This window comes from Piliocolobus tephrosceles, chromosome X (assembly GCF_002776525.5).
Source record: "Piliocolobus tephrosceles isolate RC106 chromosome X, ASM277652v3, whole genome shotgun sequence".
NCBI lineage: Eukaryota > Metazoa > Chordata > Mammalia > Primates > Cercopithecidae > Piliocolobus > Piliocolobus tephrosceles.
This window is the reverse complement of record NC_045455.1, coordinates 738,074-740,154: the sequence shown is the minus strand read 5'-3', so window position 1 is coordinate 740,154 and position 2,081 is coordinate 738,074. Positions and strand designations below refer to the sequence as shown.

The 2,081-nt window shown below is 48.6% G+C and overlaps 1 protein-coding gene across 2 annotated transcripts in view; it reads right to left on the bottom strand.

The window, feature by feature from the left end:
- Positions 1 to 2,081, bottom strand: part of DCUN1D2 (defective in cullin neddylation 1 domain containing 2) — a 40,857-nt gene that overhangs the window by 4,595 nt on the left and 34,181 nt on the right. For both annotated transcript variants that reach the window (XM_023217703.2, XM_023217701.1), the window contains one exon: positions 912 to 994. In XM_023217703.2, the coding sequence (XP_023073471.1) occupies positions 912 to 994 (83 nt within the window). The remainder of the gene's footprint in view (positions 1 to 911; positions 995 to 2,081) is intronic.

Below are 2,081 nucleotides of genomic sequence, written 5' to 3'. Positions count from 1 at the left end.
GCTCTCCGGGTGCCACCCGCAGGACTCAGTGACATCACCTTCCACAGACAGCTCCGCCCCCCGCCTGTCATGCTCTCCGGGTGCCGTTCCCAGATGAGGAAGCAGAGGCATGTGGAAGTGACTTGCCCAAGCCACAGGACTTGTAAGTGGCAAAGTCTGTGTCACCCGGTGTCAGGTGAACGGAGGCGGTGTGGGTCCTGGCCTGGCTGTGTGTTGGCATTGGAAGACCACTTCTTTCACTTTCATGGACAGAATGGCAAGAGGTCTGGGCATCTCTGCCATCACCAGGCTTGTGGCCACTCACTTTCAACAACCCACAGCTGCACCTGCTGCCAGCAAGACGAGCTGGCATGACACAGCCCTGTCCCACGCCAGGAAAGTGTCTCTTCAGAGGGCCCACGAAGGCCTCCTTTCCTTCTGAGCATGGTAAGACACACTTAGAAATGGCCTCAGACCACAGACACACACAGCGGCTGGGCACCGCCAGATACACTCCAAAGTTCTGGAACCCAAACCAATGTAGAGAAGTGTGGCACTGGCACTGTGTTGAGGATTCGGAGTTCCCAGTGGAAAGACAGAATTACTGTCTAGGTCCTTGGAGGAGACAACACGGGGGCTGCTGGGCTGGGGTCGCAGAGTCTCCAGGAACCCCAGCCTGAGAGGAGCTTCCGTGACTGCCAAGGACTCACATTCTGAGTTGGCCCCGGATCAGCCCCATCCCAGCCCTGCGGTCTCCTGCAAGGTGACAGAGCCAAGTGGCAACTTGTCTGGACCTGTGGATCTCTGTGTGGGACGTTCATCTGCTGAAAACCTCCACGTGTGAGGCCTGAGGTGGATGATTATATGCAGCCTCACACCTACCGACCTCCCTCCACAGGGAGCACAAGAGCGAGATGCAGGAAGACACTTACCAGTAAGAACGTGTTCCAGAGATCTAAAAACTTAAACCTTCCAGATAACACTAACTTCCAATATGCAACAGCCATTTCTAAGTCTGGCAAAAAGAGAGAAAGAGCAGTTAGTAAATCTCACTCTCTTTTTCTACTGCACAAAAAACGACCACTTCTTAGCACATCAATATTTACTTCATCAATAAAATGTGGCAATCTTACCCAAGAGTCATGAGGCTTAATCTCTACGGAAGCGCTCCAGAGAACTGTATGTAGTCTGATTTTATAAATCTGGGGAAACTTCTTTAAAAAGGTTTTGTATATTAAGTTATTTGGATATGCACACAATTCCCCCCTAATTAATCAGTTTTAGAGACTTGCATTTCCATATATAGTGAGTGTTCTTTAAACATGACCTGATCTGGATACTATTAATTCATATCATTTGTTTTTAAAAATAGACCACTGGCCTGAGTGTCAAACTGAAAACCAAAGGACCGGTTTAGAAAGGAAGGGACACACTGTTCTCCAAATAGACCTGCCTTATTACTATATGAACTAGACAGAATCTGTTTCACAAGTAATTACAGAGGCCTTATGAGGGCTCCGATTTGTTCCTAAAGCATCGAGTTAAACTGGCACCTAGCAGGGAAAGCTTTCTCACTGATACAAGACACCTGCACATCGACACTGCGTATCAAACAGGACATCGACACTGCGTATCAAACAGGACAGCTACACTGTGTATCAATCAAACAGGACATCTGCACATCGACACTGCGTATCAAACAGGACATCGACACTGCGTATCAAACAGGACATCGACACTGTGTATCAATCAAACAGGACACCTGCACATCGACACTGCGTATCAAACAGGACATCGACACTGCGTATCAAACAGGACACCTGCACATTGACACTGCGTATCAAACAGGACATCGACACTGCGTATCACTCAAACAGGACATCGACACTGTGCATCACTCAAACAGGACACCTGCACATCGACACTGCGTATCAATCAAACAGGACACCTGCACATCGACACTGCGTATTACTCAAACAGGACACCTGCACATCGACACTGCATATCAAACAGGACACCTGCACATTGACACTGCGTATCAAACAGGACATCGATACTGCGTATCACTCAAACAGGACATCGACACTGTGCATCACTCAAAC